This window comes from Schistosoma haematobium, chromosome ZW, assembly GCF_000699445.3.
Source record: "Schistosoma haematobium chromosome ZW, whole genome shotgun sequence".
In the NCBI taxonomy this organism is placed as follows: domain Eukaryota; kingdom Metazoa; phylum Platyhelminthes; class Trematoda; order Strigeidida; family Schistosomatidae; genus Schistosoma; species Schistosoma haematobium.
Window position 1 is genome coordinate 9,886,328 of NC_067195.1, and position 22,185 is coordinate 9,908,512.

The 22,185-nt window shown below is 36.0% G+C and overlaps 1 protein-coding gene across 1 annotated transcript; it reads right to left on the minus strand.

The window, feature by feature from the left end:
• Window positions 1-4,333: 4,333 nt before the first annotated feature.
• Window positions 4,334-20,701, minus strand: B4GALT3_3 (Beta-1,4-galactosyltransferase 3). Its single transcript, XM_051210361.1, has 6 exons — window positions 20,456-20,701; window positions 16,330-16,357; window positions 15,591-15,906; window positions 7,690-7,917; window positions 5,636-5,797; window positions 4,334-4,708 (listed from the first exon to the last, which is right to left on the minus strand). The coding sequence occupies exons 3-5, from the start codon at window positions 15,770-15,772 to the stop codon at window positions 5,671-5,673; spliced, it is 537 nt and encodes a 178-aa protein (XP_051070345.1). The 5' UTR covers window positions 15,773-15,906; window positions 16,330-16,357; window positions 20,456-20,701; the 3' UTR covers window positions 4,334-4,708; window positions 5,636-5,670.
• Window positions 20,702-22,185: the final 1,484 nt, after the last annotated feature.

The window sequence follows — 22,185 nt, forward strand, 5'->3', positions numbered from 1 at the left end:
AACAATAAAATATGTACAATCAAAATTTCCATTCATTGTATTCTTCGTCAGATTTTCATCTTTTCTGGCCGTTCTGGAAAGGAACAAAGACATTGCAAGTGCACGTCGAAATACAATTGTCCGTGCGTAACGACACAAAACGTGAGAACAAAGATAAACTGGTATACATGCGCAATGTTAACACGCAAAGCGTAACAACAACTTTTGCATAATCATTTTCTTAAGGAAAAAAGTATGGACATATTTGAGCAACTTTGGTCTTTTGGCACGACAATACAAATAAACGAGATAAAATAAAATGTTATTCAGTGTCCTACACACAGTAAGCGTTTAAGTGTTCCGGGAACCTTAGTCTTCTTACAGAGTGCGTTGTTTCGGGCCGGTTGTCAGATACCAGCGTAGATTCTACGTGGTTGTTCATAATCGGGAAGGGCATCATAACTGTGAAGTTCATGTCATCTGAGTGCAAGTGAAGAAAATCAACATTGTTAGGGTTTCCTTCTAAATAGGTGCCTTAAAAATAGACAGTGCTGGCGTTAGCGTTAGTTCCGTCTCTATCGATGGTAAAGTATTTAGGTTTACGATGAAGGAGTTTGAAGGACCATTCGTATGCTAGGTCCAGAGGTCGTCGTAAGGAATCACAACGTTCAAAAACGTGTGTACTATAACGTAAGATAGGTTGAACGAAAACATCAGTTGACTGTGGTAGAATGGAAACAGGTTTAGCTGAACGTACTGCGTTTGTATGCTTGCCCAAGTAAGAGTTTAGCTCCTTGAAGAATTTGAAGGATACACAAATTCTCATGAAAGTCGGAGTTTTGTTGTGCCACACTATATCCAACGTCGACTTCACTGAATTGGGAGTACCAACGAGTGTAAGAGCATTGGCCCGCCGTGAAACATCTATAGCTGTCAGTGAAATTGCCCTACCAATCCATTAGCTTATGGGTGGTTGGTTGCCGTTCGTAATTGCGTGATTATTAGTAGTGAAGTAAGGCAACGATAAAGTCCGGATTCGAACTGAGGTGATAGTTGAGGGTCAGCCGGCCTTCTATGCATCGCTCGACAAAGGTGCGCGTCACTATTTCAGCAATAATGTTCTAAATAGACACTGCCTCTGGTCATCATGTGAGATGGTCTATACACGTTAAGAGGTAAGGGCATCCACTTAGATCTGATAGGGGTCTTTCCAAATCAAAACGAACAAGGTCGAAACGAAATTCGGGAGTTTTTAGGAAAGCCCAAGGGACATTTGTTGCGTCAATCACCCTGGATTTCCGGCGGTTTACATAAGAGCATGCTCATTCTTTCACGTCTTTATTCATATCAGGCCAGCAAAGTCGTTCTGCGATGAGCTTAGTGACTGCTCAAACACCTGGATTGGGAAATCTGTTCAACGTGTTGAGGACGTTGCGTCGATAATGCTTCAGCACGATCAAGCGATCCGTACCTGTGGAGGTATGACAGCAAAGTGTCCTTGCCCTTTTCCATTTTTTTAAGCCGTAGTTACAGAGTTGTAGAAGATCACTTATGGTAAAGATCAGTGTTTTATTTTTGAAGCTAAATAATTCTTAAGTCCATCATGTGGTCGAATTCGTTTTCGGCCTACTTCAGCTTTTCGGGAGCTACTCAACGTGGTTTTGAAAAGACGGATGGTCTCTTGATCATGATGTGGTGTGCAACATTGCTGGTCACGTATTGTAACATTGACCGCGTTTTGAAAATTTTGGGTTATTGTCGAGTATCCGTTTATAGTATGGGTTGATTATGTGCTTGACAGTGACTGAAGACAGTCTACAACCAAAAAATGAAGTTGCTAACCTACTTCTGAGTTTGTCGATGAGCAGATTATTGTGTTGTAGCAGGTTTATACCAATGGTTGGCATAAAAACACTTGCAACAACGAAGATCCAGTGGATGGGTTGGCATTAACCAATGTTAAGGTACACATTTTGCTTACCACGTGTGGCGATCAATCATCAGAATTCGCTGGAAGAACGCTAACGTCTGTGTCAGCGTCGACCAGGTAACAAACTTTCTCAGTTACATCAGTGATGTATGACAGACGGCTATGTTTGCCGCCTTCGGTTGCCGTTAACGCACGCCGGCTGGGAAGTTTCCCGAAACGTTTTTCGTGTTTATTGATTTGGGATAGGAAAGTTGACGGGTTTTCTGCAATTTCGAGATTTTTCATACTGATTATGATATCCGCACCAACCAGGGTTAACAACCTACCATGATCTATGGACTGACCATTTTCGTGAATAACTCCTTAGATGAGTTTGGGAGCGTCTACGGTCACGATGGATGTTAGGGTAACGTGTCAAAGTAGGACAGAGTTCTGAGACATGATTTCTTTTCGTTTGAGGCTTTTTAAGACTGAATACACCCTGGTCTTAGAGGTCCTAGTGACCTCTAGAATACTGTCGGCAGATGAAGCCAGCTCGTCTATAGCGTTGTTTTGAAATGAGGCAAACACTGTCTGCACGGGTAGGGAGAACGTAGACAGGAAGAGCTGTTAAAAAGGCCTTCGTCAAACGTCCTTTGACAAATGACCTCAATCAAACGTAACAACATTTCGGTTACTGAGTCATGTCGAATTTCGATGTTGTGGAACAGTTGGCCTAACCCTCAATGTGTCATAAGGTTCCGAAACATAACCAGTAAACGTACTGGATATGATGTACCTGCTGAAATCGCGCGGTAGTGCCTTCACTACTGCGAGTAATTGTGCATGTGGATCTGTCACATAGTGCCCATGGAAGTTAGCTTCTGCATGGCAGAACCAGACTTCTATATTATCTGACGACAATGGCATGAACTGAAATACGCGGGGCGAAGGTGGTTTAATCTTAAGTAGATTAGGTGTATTTTCCGTTATGATGGAGATAAGATATTCCAGTATGCGAGAAAAAATATCCGAAAATATAAAAACAATAATACCATGTGTAAAAATAAAGTTAAAAAGTGATATCTAGTGCTCAAAAAAAGGAACAGATTCACAGTTTATTGTTTGATGTGTCAGATCACGTCGGTTTCATCACTAAAGACTTCACAGGTATTAGAAGTTTCGCAGTGATTTTACACGTAGCACCTTCATAATCGAAGAATATCAACTCAGCCAAACCAGAAGTCAAAAATGAAGGGGCTCGAAGATATATTTGAAAGTCTATCTTTATGTCGAGAAGTGTTTGATCTAAGCTGGTTAATCGTTGCAAGGAATGTGTAGCACGCCGTGCTTGTTGGCACGGCTTCCAAGAATTACAGCGGAGCCTTCAGAGGCCGTAACTGCGCCGAAGAGTTTCCATCCAACCAGAATGTGGTGAGGCTTTCTAGAATACCAACGTGGCATGATACCATTGAACAGTGGCATAACATGTCTCTGTGCGAATCGGCTGAATGATAATGTTGATATAACATTCGCTGATATTTATGAACACCCATGATTTTCTGTACATTTTGATTCCTACCCAGCAAACACTTCTCCAGCTTTCTTCTGTCTTCTGATTTGCGACTGTGGGGGTTCCATACGTTTGAGTGCCGTACTTGTTCACCGTAATCTGCTTTAATCAAGTAGCGAGCATAACAGTACTCACTTGTGATCTGGTGCGGGTGCATGACCGAGCTCTTTCAGTTAGGTGTATCCAGTAAAACTAATGAGGTTAACATCAATTCCGAAGACTTATAGAGCTGTTCATTTTGGAGATGTATTTACCGCTACAATATTTTCGGTCTGAATTGTATAATGATATCACCTAGTTAACACACAAATAGTATTTTAGGTCATACCAGTCAGATAATTAAATATGACAAGAAACAAGCTGTATAACTGTATACTTGAAATGCTCTGTCATCACTTGTTTCTCTTCGTACCTCAATTTTTCCACTCGTTTAGATGCAGCCGGGTTATATTGTGAATTATTACCACAATTTAAAAAGAATAATTTTATTGAGGTTGAGACTGATGGAATCTCACAACAACATAGAGGCGTTCCCGTAATCCCATAACAAACATAGGTCCTCACAAGACTACGGTTACCCCATGATGCTAAGTTTCAACTAGTGTGAAACCAAAACCTGAGGTTTCCTGGAGACATCTTCCAACCACCTAATATTTGAATATGGTGAACCCAATGTCGAGTCACTTGCACTAACATCCACATTGCAACTTAATCAGTATAATTCGGTTAGTACTAAAAAGCTCTGCAAATTCGACATCACTCACTACTTTGTGATAAATTAATTATATGCCTTTGTATGTACTACATTCATCTACATATATCACATGACACATCTTAGTAAAAGAAGAAAATTAAACGAAAATTTAGATTCACACTGATGTTTACTATTGACAATGTACAAAAACTATATTTGAAGTAGATACAGAAATTGATTGTGAAATCACAACTTGTCGCTTTCACTATAATCATGGAAAGATATGGGAGAATGAAGAAAAAATTATTCATTCATTGCTTCTTGCAGATAATTTCATCAAACTGTTAAGTTACAACTGGATCTTTGAATTTAATATGATTACTATTGTTGAAATTAATTGATAATTTGTCTTCATTTATGCACAACTAAGATGAAATGAATTAATATTGTAGACATTTATGGTGGTCAAAGTTTTTATTGAAGAAGAAATTATTGTTAATGTATTTGAAACGTGACTCTCTTAACGGCCAGTGAATATATATATGAACATATACTGGAATTCAAGATGAAATAGAAAAAAGTGAGTTAACCTAAGCAATTATGAACGATTCCTACTTGTCAAGAATAATCGATTATTTGAGCATAAATACAGTATACTGTCACCGTGATCTGTCATTTGTTTTAAAAATCTATAGGGCTCACTCAATTGTTATTCACATGAACTTAGTCCACAAACATGGACGTCAAAACTATCGATAACGACTATTGTATCTGACCAGCAGCTTTCCAGAGCAAGCCGTTAAGTTTTCGGTAGGAATCATCTCCAAATATATCTCGTCCGCGGTCAGTGAAGATATAGGCCAAAAAGATGTAGGGGCAGCAGCGTTTATTATTATTTCTCTAAGTTCATGGTGTCCCATCGAGAAGGACAACACATAAACAACTATCGATAAGAATACAGTCAATAAGTGTCTGGACTGTTTTCAGACTTAAAGCTATACCTACAAAGCCAAGACCACGAGAAATTCCTGTCGTGTCTTCAGATACACGCTCTAGGTCTCCATACAGGCTAAGAGAATTCAAGTTAATTAATGTGATAGAATGTTGTATTTGTGTTACGAAGAAACATTATACAAACATGGGACAAGACTCTCGTATCTTAGTTAGTAATCCCTGTCGTCTGGTTTGACACATGATCCAGAGATTAAAAAATCAAAAATATTATTCTGAAGAGTGGTTTCACAACGTTCCAAAAACTTGTATCGTTAGTTCTGGTGACGAATGTAGAAGAAGTTGAAAACAAAAGATGAAGATTGATTATGAGAATGACAGTAATATTTAGAGATGAAAATGAGATTCACACGTATGCCTATCTTAAATTCAGTTTGACATAATTTTAACGCTCTTCAGTGTATCATAAAATAAATCAGCATACATTTAACGAATAAACTACCAACAATCGTTTATGAACTTTACCTACTTTGAAATATCTCTCTTTTTAACATAATAATAAGTTTAAACAGCAACAGATATCCAATAAATGAGACCATTATATAATGAGTGTGCTTTTATAATTGTGTAATTAGAAGTCCAATAACCATCTATGTTAAAACGAGATTCAGCACTTTCCAGTAAATCAAAGCTAATTTGAAAAGGAATAAGAAAATACGAACATTATTAAATGATTGATGAATGCCTATGTTAATCTGCCTTCAAGGATTCGAAACAATTAAACTTATACTAAAAAGAGATTTTTACAGAGTCAGCTGTGTACAAAAAAGTAAAAAGTAAATAAATTACATAAATCAACAGAATAAGCGAAATGTATAAATCACTAGTTAGACGACCAATGTACTAGAATTAATTAAAATAATAAAAGCTTGAAGTAATGTGTTAATTATTTTTGAAGTCGAAATAGATCTTTCAGTAAACTTAGTCAAATCGTACATTAAAGTTGTGATCTCTTCACGTCTTTGATGGTAAACAAGCTTACTGTCTACTTGATCGATTCGACAGACCATGGCTTCTCATTACAATATCACGAAATCTATTTCACAAGGACTCACTTTTGGATACTCGGTTATGCTATGTTAAAGCGATTGCGAGTACACTTAGTCTGCGAACGAACACAGACTTGTGACCAAAGAACAATAAACTAGCTGTTCTGTTGCGTCCCAGCCCCGCTAACTAGAGAGAGAAATCGAAGTCCGAACAGGGAAGCATATTCCGTAAAAAACCAAAAGAACGAGCGATAACAATAAACACTAATCAAAGCGTATATATACAGCACAAAACCATCCTTGGGAAGCGTTACAAAATAGAATACTAAAAGACACAACGGACCAATAGCATTTAAAATTCTCCCAAGTGGGAAATACGACATGAAGGTGAAAAAAGCACTTTTGGCGGAAAAAAAAGAAATACAAATTTTCCAAGTGAGTTCTGGAGATCTAACGTCCCTAACAGGTGATTATCCACTTTTGTATTTGAGGTGATTCACTTGTTTGAGAATATTTAGCAGTATGGACAGATAATGTATCAACCACATGATATCGTTCTCATCAAGAGACCTTTAAGCTAATGATTCAGTCTTATTTGAAGTCATAAATTCTGTCTGAAATTTAAATGTGATCAATCACCCTTCCATAGACTTCACGTTAGAAATGGAACGAGACCAATCAATCCCTTTTCTCGATGTACGTCTGATGAAAAAGAGTAATGGTTCTTTAAAAAGATCCATCTTTAGAAAACAAACATGGAATAGCCAGCTAACCAACTACTATAGCTGGGCTCCGTTAAGTAGGAAGAGAAACCTTATCCATTCTTTATGCTATCGAATACATCAGATATGCAGTACGGAATGCATTAACGAAGAACTCGCATTCCTCAAGAAAACCTTGACGGAAAATGGTTACCGAGATCGGTTCATAGAAAAGAATATGAATAGAAATATTTACGACAAGAATTCTAGTTGTTCCGTTCCGAAGAAAACCTTTATATTGTAGTGTCAGTTATTATGGCAAGCCCATATACCTTATTCTAACTTTCGGACATTCTATTTTATTCATTTTACTTGAGCCATATTTTGACCTTGTTATTTATTCGTTTATCAATCTAGACTGTTTTTATATAGGCGTATATGTGTGTGCCCTCCTTATCCTGTTAATCACATGTCTGTAGCTTTATTTTGTCTGACTATAAATATTGAGTAACGCTTGACTAAAATGGAGTTGGCTTCCCTGCGTGTCATTTTGCTCTGTTCTATTACATTCACTTTACATACAAAATATATGTATTCAAAGGCCATTCTCGTTAATTGACTTATCTAAATTACGTTATTGACTAACGTGATTTAAGTCGACTATGATATACGAGAATCAGCGATAGCAAACATTCGTACAATCTAAAAGGGAGTCAGATACATGGGCCACTAAAATATAAGTCTGGAATTTAAAGGTGATCGAAGTCGTGATTCAAAAGATATAAAAAAGTCTAAGGAAAAGACATCATCCTACAAACAAAATGCCAACACACCGCCTTTGATTAGGTTCATTTCGTGAATCCCTTTTATGCCTCAGCATAATGTAGCGACCGATTTCCTCTGGATAGCGCACAATACTGTAGTTGTGATAGATGATTCTCTTATAAAAATCATCATCTTCTCCTCCCCATCCAAAGTAAACATTTGAAAAACCACCAACTTTCTCGAATTGTTGACGACTGATGGCAATTACACCTCCAAAATTTTCCTGATAAATCAGTCTTGAAATATAAAAGGTCGTAAAGAAAACAAAACACTAACCAGAAAATCAAATGAATAATCAACAGTAAATCTTGAAATCATTTTCACAATGTTTGACTAGGATCATATTTGGGGACAATTTGGGGGTATTTCAACTTCTATCTAAACAGTGATTCATTGACTGGTAAGCAGTAGATTGGCAGTCATATTTGTCTTGTAGTCATAATAGTCAACATCGGAACACTTGATCAAGTTAAAAAGAGATGTTTTTGGTTATTCGTATTATCTTCATTGATAAGTCTTAACTGTTACTGAATTTCTGATTGTTATTCTTTAAATTAACCAACTGTCCTAACAACTCAGTTACGTTGCTTACACTACTGAAAGTTTAAACAACTTAGCAATTAGTCGTAGCGCTGTAAAAGTGATTGAATCTTTATCAGCTAGAGTTGTGGGATTTGTGTAACATATAAGTTGGTTACCTCCCACCTTCTATACAGTGGTTAATAAGTTGGGGATAAGTTGATAAAAGAGTGAATTAGAGTGCTAATGAAGATATGGTATTATTCTCATAAATTACCAGCTGTTATTTTGACCTGTACCAGAAAGTGCAAACTTCGTTTTTTAAGTCTTCAAAATAGCAATATTCCATGGTACATAAATACATTTAATAAGAGTATAATTAATCGCGTTAGATAAACGATGGTAGTCACCAGAGAAACCTACACCTACGTTGCTTGTTATTAGGTACTCGATAGAATATACTTCGAAAATTGAGGGAAATCACGTTCCCAGTGAGATTACAATTACAATCAATCACTTTTACAGTTTGAGATATTATCATTGAACTTCTCAAACCGCAAATTTCCTGCTTCAAAAGCAAGATATTTAGGCTAATTCATCCCTCACTGGTTACCCAAGTCATGTTAGTCTAGTCCCCATTATTAATTTTTACTGTCGATTACCTCTAACCACCTATTATCTAATCATAGTGTACACGATGTCCAGCCACTCACGCTAGAAGCATTTTTCAACCGAATGGGATGAATTTGATATGCAGTAAGTAACTAGATAATTATAATATTGGATACCACTCATTAATTGATCAATTTTAAATAAGCAACCATCATGTCGCCGTTTGATCAATTTCAGAAATTCACTTGTATTCCCTAAATTATTGTTCATTTACCTACAAAAACCAACAAGTCCATACATGATAATCAGAGAAGTGATCCGGATAAGAACATCACAAATTTGAATCAATTATCAGTCAGAATGAATATATTATCATTGAAACTCTAAAGATCTTTTACCCACTGATAATTATATTGATCTATTGAAACACTTAAATGTCTTGGTTGTTCAGAACATCGATACATATTTCTATCATCTTCTGGAAATAAATCCACATCGTGAAATATGAAACAATCGAAATATGCAACTCGATGGGATTCAATGAATCCGACATTCAGTAGTAATCCGCGATTAAACTTAGATGCACCTTCCTGAAAAGCAGCTATACAAAATCACTATGTATCATGAAAAGAAATACAAATTTCAGTACACTTTAGCAAAATTATAACGACAGTTCATTGGTGTATTACGAAATTTTAATATGTGTTAAGCAGTACTCAGTAAAATTCTGGTAATACATATAGGTATAAAAATATTGGGGACAGTGATACAGGATTTAACTCCGCCTGTAGTCCCTCCGGGGATTACTGCCGGTCCTAAGCCCGGATAGAGGAGGATGGTTGGGCATGGGGTTAGTGACCCTATCCCGTAGAAAACTAACTCGCTAAAAAACGCTAACCAGAAAAAATTATTCAAACCTTTTAAACTCTGCCCTGGGACTTAGAAGGTCTTCATTTAGAAGAGTTATGACGCCTCGTGATGAAAGCCGAGTTCCTTCGGAAGTCACGAGGCAGATGCCCCTTCTGACAACTCGAGCAACCATTTATTTAGGTACATGGAATGTTCGTACAATGTGGGGCACCTTGAGAGCCTTCCAAATCGCTGCAGAAATGAGGAGATACAACCTAGAGGTGCTTGGGATCAGTGAAACACATTGGACGCAAGTTGGACAACAACGACTAACTTCAGAGGAGCTTCTGCTATACTCTGGCCATGAGGAATAAAATGCCCCACATACACAAGGAATAGCATTGATGCTGTCCAAACAAGCACAAAATGCACTTATAGGATGGGAATCTCATGGACCAAGGATCATCAAAGCCTCCTTCAAAACAAAGAAAGAGGGCATTTCAATGAACGTCATCCAATGCTATGCGCCTACCAACGACTACAATGAAGACGCTAAAGATCAGTTCTACAATAGGCTGCAGTCAATCATCGAGAAGTGCCTAACAAAGGACCTGACCATTCTGATGGGAGACTTCAATGTCAAGGTTGGAACGGTCAACACTGGATATGAAGACATCATGGGACGACACGGACTGGGAGAAAGGAACGAAAATGGTGAGAGATTTGTAAACCTATATGCCTTCAATAAAGTGGTCATGGGCGGCACCATATTCCCATATAAGCGCATTCACAAAAGCACGTGGACTTCACCGGATCACACCACGCAAAACCAAATCGACCATATTTGCATCAACAAAACGTTCAGGAGGACTAAAGAGGACGTGAGAACCAAGAGAGGAGCTGATATAGCATCAGATCATCACTTGCTAGTCGCCAAGATGAAATTGAAACTCAAGAAGTTCTGGACAACGGGACGGACAATATCACAAAAGTTCAATACGGCCTTTCTTCGGGATACTTACAAACTCAACAAATTCAAGACAGTTCTCAGCAACAAGTTCTAGGCCTTTCATGATCCACTCAATGGAGAAGGAACTACTATGGAGAGCAACTGGAAGGGGATCAAAGAAGCAATCACTTCAACATGCCATGAGGTTCTGGGCCATAAGAAGCACCATCACAAGGAATGGATAACTGTTGATACACTGGATAAGATTCAAGGAAGGAGGAAAAAGAAGGTAGTAACCAATACCAGCCGAACAAGGGCACAGAAAGCCAAGGCACAAGCTGAATACGCAGAAGTAAGCAAACAAGTGAAAAGAAGCATCAGAACTGACAAACGTAAATATGTGGAAGAATAGCAACGACGGCGGAGAAGGCTGCAAGAGAAGGGAACATGAGACAACTGTATGACACGACAAAGAAACTCTCTGGAAATCACCGTAAACCAGAACGACCAGTGAAAAGCAAGGAAGGCAAGGTATTCACCAACATTGAAGAACATCGAAACAGGTGGGTAGAACGCTTCAAATAATTCTTAAATCGACCAGCCCCACTGAAACCACTCAACATCGAAGCAGCAGCCACAGACCTCCCAATCGATGTTGGCCCACCAACAATTGAAGAAATCATCACGGTCATTAGAAAAATCAAGAGTGGCAAAGCAGAAGGATCAGATAACATTCCAGCAGACGCACTGAAAGCGGACGTAGCAGTAACTACAAAGATATTCCATATTCTCTTCAATAAGATTTGGGATAAGGAACAAGTACCAACAGACTGGAAAGAAGGACTTCTGGTTAAGATACCAAAGAAAGGCGATCTCAGCAACTGTGATAACTAAAGGGGTATCGCCCTTCTCTCAATACCGGGAAAAGTCTTCAACAGGGTATTGTTAAACAGAATGAAGGACTCCGTAGACGCCCAACTTCGAGACCAACAGGCAGAATTCCGTAAGTTTAGATCGTGTACAGACCAAATCGCAACTCTATGGATCATTGTAGAACAATCAATTGAATGGAATTCGTCACTCTACATCAACTTCATTAACTACGAAAAAGCATTTGATAGCGTGGACAGAACAACGCTATGGAGGCTTCTTCGATACTACGGCGTGCCTCAGAAGATAGTCAATATCATACAGAACTCATATGATGGATTACACTGCAAAATCATGCATGGAGGACAGTTCACGAAGTCGTTCGAAGTAAAGACCGGAGAAGACGACCAGTATAGCAGCAGTAGGTCTCAACATACACAAAGGGAAAAGCAAGATTCTCCCATACAACACAGCATGCACCAATCCAGTCACACTTGACGGAGAAGATTTGGAAGATGTAAAATCCTTTACATATCTGGGCAATATCATTGATGAACACGGTGGATCTGGTGCAGATGTGAAGGCGCGGATCGGAAAAATAAGAGCAGCATATTTACAAATGAAGGACATATGAAACCTAAAACAACTGTCAACCAACACCAAGGTCAGAATTTTCAATACAAATGTCAAGACAGTTCTACTGTATGGGGCGGAAACCTGGAGGGCTACGAAAGCCATCATCCAGAAGATACAAGTGTTCAATAACCGTTGTCTACGTAAAATACTTCGGATCCATTGGTCAGATACTATTAGCATCAACCTACTGTGGGAGAGAACAAACCAGATCCCAGGGAGAGAGAAATCAAGAAGAAGCGCTAGAAGTGGATAGGACACACATTGAGGAAAGCACTCAACTGTGTCACAAGACAAACCCTCACATGGAATCCTGAAGGCCAAAGGAAAAGAGGAAGACAAAAGAACACATTAGGCCGGGAAATGGAGACAGACATGAGAAAAATGAACAAGAATTGGATAGAACTAGAAAAGAAGGCTCAGGATAGAGTGGATTGGAGAATGCTGGTCGGCGGCCTATGCTCCACTGGGAGTAACAGGCGTAAGCAAGTAAGTAATACACGATTTATTCCAAATATCGGTGTTTGTATGTTCAGTGTATGGCAGCAATAGTAAGTCAAAGTGGGCATGCAATCTACTTGAACTTGAAAACGTCATTGTATCGGATACTTAATCATAATAAGAACAAAAACGTCAAGTGTTACATCATTAAAGTGAAAACTAAAAACATCCCAAGTAATTTATACGAATATTCGTCAAGATTAGAACGAACAGTTTGACAGAAATTGGGCGCCGAGTATAGAGAAGCCATTACATGTGAAAATTATATTTGAAATAATCTCATGTAATATTACTTGAAAAGAGGAATTAGCTAGACAGAATAGCCAGTGCAGTTGAATATTTGTAATTTAGTCTCCCGTTTGCTTATCCAAAACATGAGAATCCTTCATTGACTTAAAAATCACAGTTACTTGGACTGAAGTAGTAACGGAAAAGTATCACTTTTTTATCTATTGGTTATCAATGGGAATAATAATTTGAAAACAGCATGATAAATAGACTTTTTCGATTGTTACTTTAATGTTATCTAAATATCATAATGTTGTATTAAGTAAACTCACAACCTAAAATCTATTTCAATTATAAATAATTCACTTGATATTGTTTGTTTGTATTTTCCTATTATTATTATTATTATTATTATTAAGGACTGCATTCGATCAGTCTCTTATTGGCATATATGCATCCTGTGCGGGCTGCCTCGATATTGCTTCAAGTCACTAGCTTTATCAGCAAAGTTGGATGGTGGTTGGCAGTGGAATCTAGGACGCGCGTTTTGTCCTATTTTGGACTCGTCTGCTGGATTTAGCTGCATCCCAGAGTTGATGCTCTTTCAGGGACTCGAACCCAGTACCAAGCAAACAATACCAAGTGAATTTAAACTTCACCCCATTGCACAAGCAAGTTGGCTATTAGGAATTAGTAGCTAAGTGGATAACACGATGACGTTTGAAGCAAACTTTACTGGGTTGAGTTTCAGAGTGAACATCAACCCCGAGGTGCAAGTACATCCAGTTGACGAGTCCCAAATAGGACGAAACGCGTGTCCTGAATACCATTACTAGCCACTATCCAACTTTGCTTATAAATTATAAATAATGTTTCTATGTTTTAGACTAAATGACCTTTATCAGATCTTTTGTAAAATCTAATACATTTGAAACAAAACAATATTTGTAAATCTAATCCTAATTGGTTTTAGCAAAGGGAGAATTATAATGTGTTTTTTTTAATACAGAATCATAATGTATCCATCGTAAATAGTTACATTCTTTCAAGTTGCATAGAACTGAATAGGTAAAATTAATTTAAAATAATAACAAATGTGAAAATTAGAAATGAAGTTGTTCATCAGTGAATAAATAGAGTTTATAGTAGATGACAATATATTATGACTTAAGCTGGAAAATTCTAATGAATATTATATGTGTAATAAAAATACTAGTTTTGAAAAGTAGTCCAAAGCGATTGTTTTCTATATTACAATGAAAAGTGAAAATAGCATGAACTTAAAAGCTTACAAACTACAATAAAAGTAAGTTAATAATCAATTTCTGGTCAATTTTGTCATCCAATCATGTGATTAACTTCTATGAGGTTAAGGAGTGAACAAACTAATATCATGCATTCAATGAGTTCGACAATGTCTTTTGTTTTAATTTATGAAGGGAAGTAATAAACGAATTTTATAAAGAATTTTTTTCAGGCTATCAAATATTTTTCTGATAGAGAAAATGAATCGATCGATGTTAGGCCACCATTGAGAACCTGGAAGCACTGGACAGGCCGTTTCGTCCTAGTATGGGACACCTTAACAGTGTGCATCTACGATCCCGCACGCGGGATTCGAACTTAGGTTTTTTTTTATCTTGCTTAATGTATAAACCACTGAGCCAGTATCCAACGATGTTAATGTCTAGCTTCAACCGCTATACCGATAAATACCATGTGCTCACTAGTAACTGGCTTCGTGAAGGAATTCTCGGAGTTCCAGTGAGAAGCCGTGACCAGTGGAGCTAATCCATGTCAGGTAGAGACAGGTATCTAATTCAGAGAATGGAAGGCGCCTGCGCGATTTCATGAACTACTCGACATTAGACATTAACACCGTTGGATACCGGCTCAGTAGCCTAGAGGTTAAAGGAGACCGATGATGAGTTAGAGTCTCGTGTGCGGGATTGTAAATACGCACTGTTAAGGTATCCCATACTAGGACGAGACGGCCTGCCCAGTGCTTCCAGGTTTTAAATAATAGTCTAACACCAATTGATTCATGATCTCAGTTAAAAACTTGACAATCTTCACAACATAATAGTTTCGTTTAATAGATAGTATTAGTATAACTAGGAAGTGAATCACCAAACAATAAAAATCTTACTCATTAAAAATGATGAAATCATCTGTTTAGTCGGTGAAATTATCACGTGACATCATGAACTATATGGTGAAATTGAAATCTTAGCTATTTTCTACTAGTTATTCAATAATATTGTAGTGAACGAGAACACCAATGAGGACAAACAAATACAGAATATCTTAGTGAAATCTGAGAAACAATAAAATAAATACTTCATTTGCAAAATGTCAATCAATTGTTTCAAACGTCATTGTTCCTTCGTTTTCACACCAATCATTCTTTGTTCTGTTTCCCTTTAATTCGATCTTCTTAACTTTCTCTTGCCAGGTATTTCACTTTCGATTGAGCATACATACTACTTATATTTGTCGACATCAGTAGCACACAACACAATATCATAGTCCAGTCAATCAATCTTTTTGAAAGAAACAATCTTATAATTTTCAATCGGAAGTAACTCTAACAAATGCAAAACCTAGAACTATCAAGTAATGAAAGAAAGAACAAATTCTTGATAAGAATAAATATTTTCATGAAGTATAAAACGTAACTGATAGTGAAAATCATACTCATAAACAATAATATATATTGAACAAATCATATATATCTCTATAACATACAAGCTTACTTGGTTGATCACAAATATCGTATACATTAATTGTTGTCTTCTCAAAAATTCATGCATATGTTTTACAAACAGACGTAAATGTACATCTCGATTTCGATAAGGAACAATGATAGCCAATTTTTCATCTGGTTTACAGTCAGTCGGACCCCAAAGTCCAACATCCCTTTTTGACATATTATTAGGCTTTATTAATTTAAAAAACGTTTTACGAACCGAAGTTGTCGATGATGTTATATCAGTTGACAAAGTATATAATCGTACTATATCAGACCATGTTGGTGCTTCTATGGTGATTTTTCTACGTCCAACTAAAGAGTTAGTGTGAAAAAAAAATAGTAAAAGATTTAAAACAAAATCATCAATATTCGTGGCAAAAAACTTGGTCAATTGATTTATTTTAAAGTAAGCACTATCACTAGAGAGAGAGAGAGAGGGAGGGAGCGAGAGAATGCCAAATTTTTTCATACATCTATGAAATGCATGTAGACAGTTTACATTAGAAAGTAGACAATATCTATTACCAATAATGAATCAATTGTGATTTCATTGTAGATCAAATAGATTTTCAGTCATAGAAGTTAAATTATTAATGATAAGCTTAGTTGTTCAATTTCTGTAAAACAAAAGATTATTTTCAATAATAACTAGAATACATATAGTAGTTAAATTATTACAAATTAAATGACTAAATATATAAATTCATAGATTAATAAATTATTATCATTGCTTACTTGGATTCCGAATATATTTTGGACATTCCTATAATAAGAATATATTATCAACAACAACAAATAACGGTAGATGAATGATTAAGGAGCATATAACAAACAAACTGTAATAATGAATATAATGTTGGTATTTAAAATAATTTACACTGTTAATAAAGATTGCATAAACATAAGTTATACGGGCTATCATTTCTAAAAGTTGTTGGTTTATTAAATAGTTAAATAATTTAATTGGCAGTTCGATTAGAACAATAAATGTTAAAGGTTATCAGTTCTAATTTACAAATTCATTTTATCAATAATCAACTTTTAAAACAGAGTTCATATATATAAATATATATATATATATATATATATATATATATATATATAAACTTCGTGGATTAGCTGGTTGGATGCCAGCCGGCTCAGTTGTCTAGTGGTTAAGCGCTCGTATATGAGAGTGATAGGTCCTGGATTCGAATCCCGAGTGGCGGGGTCATGAATGTGCACTGCTGAGGAGCTCAAAAATAGAACGAAACGATCGTCCGGTGTTTCTAGTTTTCCATAGCGGTCTAGTTTCAATTGACTCATGATCTCAACTATTGAAATATATATATGAATTACGAACCAAAAGTAGCGTTAGCTATCACCAAGATCTATAGTCGATTAAAGAAAAATTGAAAACCTATTGTGGAGCTCCTCAGCAGTGCACATCCACGATCCAGTCTAGCGCGCGAACATTTAACCTGTAGGACCACTTAGCAGGCAACCAACGGTGTTAATGTCTAACTTCAAATAATCCACAAAATTGAACGACACAACCACCAAAAGAAAAATAATGCACAAACTTTATATCAGGCAAGGATTTTTCAGTAGTGTGCAAATACAACACTGTATGGTATACAAATGAAGATTACATAACTAGCAAGATACTCTAGGATCACTGTGTTAGAATTCACTGATATACATTCCTAAGTTAAGTGAACTCATGTTATAGAGTGAAAATTATTCAAATACAATTTGAATTTTCACAATGAGAAGATATAAATTCATAAATATCATACTTATTGAATAAGGTGTATGGCGTTACAAATTCTAACCCAAGTGTATAATGTTCAAATTTTAATGCGAGTATCGAGATCTGAATCTAAGTGATAATATTAAACGTACAACTTGTATCTGACTTCTAGTTGCAAGCAATGTCGAAATATTCATTCAAAAAAAGTCATAAATCAACGAAGAATAATTATCTACATTCAATAATTAAAAACTAGAAACCCCATTAAGTGATAATGAACTCCTGTGATAATTATTTTTACATAAATGTCCCTCATGTGGAATTGTGAGTGCACACTAATGAGGAGTCCCATACTAGAACGACACGGTAACCCAGTGCTTTCACGTTTTCAATGGTGGTGGTCTAGCTTAAGTCGACTCATAAATTCAACTATTAGAAAAGTAAATTTATTTATTTTTCAAATATTTATTTGGATATATTAGCTGAAAACGATTTTGTTAAGAAAAATTTCTGGTTCATTTCTTAATGATTATGTTTAAATATATATTCTCAGATAGTGTAATAATAATATGGTTAAGCTAACATTAATAATACCATTTCAAACATGATCACATTACCAATGTTGGCCTGCTTGAAAATCTGGGTTACCTATTCCTGCCATCTAGATATTTCAATAAGTTATCTAGTTTTGTTTATTATATTACAACATTATGGCTATTAATCATATAACTTACTCAGTTACTTTTCTGGAAACTGTACAACCTTCTGTTGTACAAGTTACAAAAGGACTAATCAGAGATATTGTGGTTGCTGACAATATGTATACAACAAAAAGAATTTACATTATTTAGATGTCGATTGACTGGACTACTATATTCTAACTAGCTATCACTCAATATTTATCGTCAGGATCGATCAAGAAGTATGAAACGGAAACTTGTTGAAATACTTTGTGCTGAGAATTCTATAGTGTACCAAAAATATATTACTGAATAAAGCTAATAATAAAGTTGCTCACTCATTTCTTGATGATAATTTCTAAATGCATATTCTCAGATAGTGTAATAATAGTAAGGTTAGACTAATATTAATAGGTCTTGGGTTTCAATCCTGCGAAGCGGGATCGTGGACGCACATTGCTGACAAGTCCCACACTGGGATGAAACGACCGTCCGGTGCTTCCGGGTTTTCATTGGTGGTCTAGTTTCAATTGACTCATGAACTGAACTATTAAGAAACTGATAATAATAATAGTAACAGGAAATTATATATTTTTCCTTAAATCATTAAAATTCAGTTAATTAACTGAATATTATTTCACTAGTAGAGATCATGAGTCAATTAAAGCTAGATCACCATGGTAAACCTCAAAACACTGGATGGCCGTCTCGTCTTATTGTGGGACTCCTCAACAGCGCACATTCATGATCCTGTCTCACGCGATTCGTACCCAGAACTTACCCGAATGCTTAATCTCTAGTAGTATGATAAATTAAAGATAAGTTATTATTCAAATATTATACAATAACTTACAGGAATAAATTTTTCTAAATTTTCAGTTGGAATATTTGAAAAAAACCGTATTGAATAATTATCAATAGTTTTTACATAAAACTGAAAAGCCATATTCCATAAGCTAATTATTATGATACATAGAAGTAAAATAGATAGCCATTTGTTACAAATTCTCTCTTTTAATTTCATTATTATATGTATACATCCCACTTTGTATATAAAAGTTTATGTATAGATTTTGATTCAATGAATCTAAGAGAGGAAATATAATTCAATTGAATTGATTATCTGAATATTCTTTCTTTGAGTGTCACACATATAATAAAGAACATGTTAGTCGCCGACCGGATAGCTTAGTGTTAACATCTTTGACTGTGAAACTAGGTGACAAGAGATCGAGTCCGTCAAGGAGCACCGATTCCCTCAAGATTACGAGTACACCTTGTTGACGAGTGCCAAGTAGCATGAAACCTAGGTTCACGGTTTCCTGTTGACTACCTTCAACCACCATCTTATCTCAAAATAGTGCACGTAATGTCAAGTCACATAGACCGGCGGCAACATTGTAACTTGATCGATAGTATTCGATCTGTACTAAGAAGGATCTGACATACATGAGATCGATCATCACCCAGTGATCAATTAATTGTAAGTACATCTCAGTCCTACGGGATCTCAGTCGCAGCCCGGACAGCTCAATGGTAACATCTTTGACTGTGAAGCTGGGTGACAGGAGACCGAATCCGTCAGGGAATTACAGGTACATCTTTCTGACGAGTGCCAAGTAGTAGCAAGAATCCTAGGTTCACGGTTTCCTGTTGACTACCTCCAACCACTATCTTATGTCATAAACCTATCCTGATACATGATTGTAACTTGTTTTTGTACAGAACAAACTTTCCTTGAAAGTTTTTAATCAAGTATAGATAATGGGAAGAGTATGAGTTAATTAAGAACGAACCTGTTCAATTAATATTGTGTATCGTTTGACTATGAATTAAAACAATAGGAAAACTGTAATTTGACATTAAAAGCAAGATAATAGTACATAAATAAGACTTTTAATCTTAATTCTATCAAATATGAAATAATGAATAATCATGATGATGTAATAAAACATTTCTCATACTAAATTAAAAGTAATTGCTCAATAAATTTACTGAAAAGAATCTAAATTCAAGGTATTTAATGGGATACAGATATTTAACTCTAAATAGTGATAATCATAATAATATCCGCACCATTGGCTTATATCTAGCGGTAATTCCTTGAGCTCTAGCCCTACTGAATGTGAACCAATTATCTAGCAACGATATTGAAAGATGAAGCTAAGAGTTCACGCGTGAGACCGAAGGTTCCTAGTTCGAGTCTCGAGTGCGAGATCGTGAATGCATACTGTTGAGTAGTCCCATACTGAGACAAAAGGACATGTCCAGTGCTTCCAAGTTTCCAATAGTGGCTTAGCTTAGATTGACTAGTGAAGTCAACTGTTGAGATACTACAATCTCCACGAATCCCCATACTGACGATCGATAGTAATTTCAAAACGTACAAATGATCAACCTCAGTAAAAACATTACGAAATCCGATATTTGAAAACTAAACATTGCTTACTGATCTCAAGTGAGGAATTCATTTTCTAGTATTTCGTATAATATAGTTTTCAGTCACTTTCACTATAGAATGTCAGTATGTGAAAGTCAGTGAGGATCAGTAAACAGTAGAATCCAGAACATCCATCTCTGTTTACAGTGCTTGTGACTTGTTGGCAATATCGGGGTAATCCGCACAGGATGCAAATATGTCAATAAGAGACTGATCAATTGCAGTTCAAACATCAATGGGAAGGATTTAAACAACCAATACAAAAATGAAATAAACATTGAGATTCATTTGTGGTACACACCGAGGACTTTCAAATAAAATCAACTCACGAACTTTAGGTATCATGAAAAGAATACTACTAAGCTATGGAATCAGTATTCAACAGTTTTCATTTTCACACACACCCAATCTTTCATCTAGACCAATGTACGTACAACTGCATCATATTCAAGTTAGATGAATTCACATGCAGCCAATCATAATTTCAACACCAACTAATATATCTTTACAAAAAATGGCAGTTCTCACACAGTATTTGTTCACTGAGACAATCTAGTATGGATCTATTCAGTTTGAACATATATTTCATTGTTGTTAGACATAAACCAGATCAATAATTTATGTGTTTACCGAGAGATCCTGAAATTTCTATCTGGATCGGGAAAGCTTGGAATACTGAAGTTGAAGCAGAACAGTTATTAAATCTTCCAGGTTTTTGAAACATTATCCAGCTGTCTTCTTTGTGACAACCTTCGCATTCCAGAGGTACAAAATCTCCACAAGTCAACACCAGTAAAACGTTATAATGTAGTCATTATTTCACACCGAATCGATGACCAGAAATCAGTAGAACAGGGTTTACCAATTTATGCCGTATGTAAACATTTCACTTTATTTAAATGTTAGCCATTTGCGAGAAATCAACCATTACATTATTATCATACAATATTTCTATCAATGAGACATAAAGAATACATTACAAACGTCATCTCACTTCAACACTACTTACCGTCAATGAAAGAAGTTAAAACAGAGTGCTTTTATCATGACACTTTGTTCGGTAGTGTAACCATTTATGAGGACAAGGTAAATTAGAAGCGTATAACACCCTTCACATTCCCTGTACACCAATAAAATTTGTTTTACGGCAACCATTTCACAGATGTATTTGATTGGATGTCATAAAACTCAAACTGTTGTTTCTTTAAACTAAATAATATTTTTTTTATTTTGACCACAAATAACTCTGTGTTAAACAATGAAGCAGAACCTAAATATTTCAAGAATAACGTGTTGTTATTCAATTTCAAAAACACAGATGATTTCAGGAATCATCTGTATTTATATGGAGATGCTAAATGGATTCCATCTGAAATCATTTATCAGATGAAAACATTTCACATTTGTCTTGACTGGAGACGAGATAGTGATTATAGATTAATATCCTGATCAATTCTGTATAAGTTTATAACGATGGTTCAATTATAAAGTATAAGAAGCTGCGGAATGAGTAGAGCAACACATTCACTAAAACCACGCAGAATATTTCATTCTAGACTTCATATATATCAAGTAGAATGTTCTCGTAAAAAATTACAATAATCATGTAAATACTAAGTACAATTCAAATGGACTTACTTTCGCCTGTTACTCCTCGTGGAGGAGCATAGGATGCTCACCAGCACTCGTCATCCAACCTTGTCCTGGGAAATCCTTTCCAGTTGCTACTCATCCTTTTC